The sequence below is a fragment of the Loa loa genome (genome assembly GCF_000183805.2).
Source record: "Loa loa unplaced genomic scaffold supercont3.83, whole genome shotgun sequence".
Lineage (NCBI taxonomy): Eukaryota > Metazoa > Nematoda > Chromadorea > Rhabditida > Onchocercidae > Loa > Loa loa.
In genome coordinates this window covers 21,508-23,581 of record NW_018108263.1, presented here as the reverse complement: position 1 = coordinate 23,581, position 2,074 = coordinate 21,508, and the positions used below count along the sequence as shown (strand labels likewise).

The 2,074-nt window shown below is 35.4% G+C and overlaps 1 protein-coding gene across 1 annotated transcript; it reads left to right on the top strand.

Moving 5' to 3' along the window:
* Window positions 1–336: 336 nt before the first annotated feature.
* On the top strand, window positions 337–1,896 carry LOAG_14972 (hypothetical protein; the record flags this gene model as incomplete). Its single annotated transcript, XM_003150464.1, has 4 exons — window positions 337–491; window positions 883–1,207; window positions 1,417–1,539; window positions 1,708–1,896. The coding sequence occupies 4 exons, from the start codon at window positions 337–339 to the stop codon at window positions 1,894–1,896; spliced, it is 792 nt and encodes a 263-aa protein (XP_003150512.1).
* Between the last annotated feature and the right edge of the window lie 178 nt (window positions 1,897–2,074).

The window sequence follows — 2,074 nt, the reverse complement described above, 5'->3', positions numbered from 1 at the left end:
TGGCCAACACATTACGTTACTTGCTGTGCATATATATGGCCAACACATTACGTTACTTGCTGTGCATATATATGGCCAACACATTACGTTACTTACTATGCGTATAGATGGCCAATATATTGCGTTACTTATTGTGCATATATTTGGCCGAATCTTGCCGTTTATTGTTTCTTCAACTACAATAAATTCGTTTAGTTTGCTTAATTTTTTAATCCTCTTTAAAAGTTTTACTTATTCGATTTTAGATTTCAACGAAAGAAATTGATAGCATTATCAAATGTTGTGCATAATAGTAATATGGTAACTAGGTACCGTGTAAACGGCAAAACTGCATGAATGGGTGAAGGTGACAGAAAAGCACAACTTGAAGAAATTCAGTCTATCGAGTCGATATACGGTGATTTGATTCATTTCGAATCATCTTCACAACTCAGCGTACGGTTTAACGATGTACGGTTGACTATTTGTCTTCCTAAACATTATCCAACAAGGTAAGATGTTGTGCTCTTTTAGAACCATTCTTTTAATGGTAATTAAGTTGCATGTAATTAAGCTGATAAGGTTGGTGGTCCATATAGTATGTCGAAGAAGAAATGGTAATTTCTGGACCATTTAATTGTTTATATCGGCTTACACGCTAGATTAGTTGCAGCTGTTAGATGACTCTCGCACTTCAAAGACATGTCTGAAGTAATCTTTTACTCCGTATCCATTTTCTTTATCCTGCACTTAACCTACTTCTACCCATAAACTTACTGTTGGATTTTTGCTCACTGAAAATTATGTTGGACTGAAAAACTGTTTAACTTTTTTGGTGAAAATTTTTCATGTTATGGCTATTGATTGTACAAGTTTGGGCCATAAATGATCTTTGGATTTCAGCTCACCACCATATTTCGAGCTTAGTGGTCCATCATTAACAGAAATCCAGAAAGAAGAAGTCAAGAATTCGATGAATGAAATTTATGCAAAAAATGTTGGTCAGCCGGTTTTGTATGAGTGGATTACATATCTGAACGACTATTTGACCGGCTTTTGTAATAGTTTCAAAGAGGAATCAATTGATGAAAATGAGTCTCCATCTGTTAATACGGCTGTATCATCATCATCGCAACCGTGCATTCCAACCATAATCAGTGGCAATTCAATGGTGGATCGGAAAAGCACATTTCAAGCGCATGTTGCACAAGTATTCTCCAGGAATGAAGTGAATTTTATTCCCTTTTAATGCATATTCCCTATTTTCTGGATTATCTATACTTTGTCATCAACAAGCATCCTCAGTTTCTTTCAGATCACCAAACCGATTGTAACTTTCATTTTACCGTTAAAGATGAGTTGCGGGATGTAACAAATTTTATCGGCTTGAAATTCTTTTGAAGTACTTCTTATTACCCAAAACTTTTCATTTTATAGGTAATGCTTGTGTTAAATAAGTTGAAAGAAAACAACAAAATTGCTAGAGCAACACACAATATGTATGCATGGTTAACTGAGGAAAATGTAAATGGCCGCTTGATAAAACAGCACGACTGTGAAGTAAGCTTTCTGACATAATCTTTTTTCCTGTTTAATGTCAACCATTTTGAGCTGGCGATGGAATTGGAAAATGTGTGGCAAACTTAGATAGTAAAGTCCTATCTTAGGCATGTTTTCTGTTTGCCATCTTCATAAATTATGCTGATCAGAGCTCGAGTAAGTTTTTAGGATGATGGTGAGGTTGGTGCAGGTGCGAAATTATTGAATTTATTGGAATTGATGAAAGCGAAAAATGTATTAGTGATCATTACTCGCTGGTACGGAGGTATACATCTTGGACCGGATCGATTTCGACATATTTGTAACTTGGCACGTCAGATCCTAGTGGACAATGGTTTTTCTGGTCGCACTTCTTAACTTTAAGTTTTCCCGTTCATCTTACTTTTGAAATAGATGAAAATGGAGGGTGAAGAATTCTCGAAATGCAGTCTCTGAATCCGTCAATGATAAATAGATATGATTATGAAGATGAATTCCTGACACTTTTTCATGAAACATGTGAGGAACTTTTCCAATTTCGCTGTATTTTTGTAGT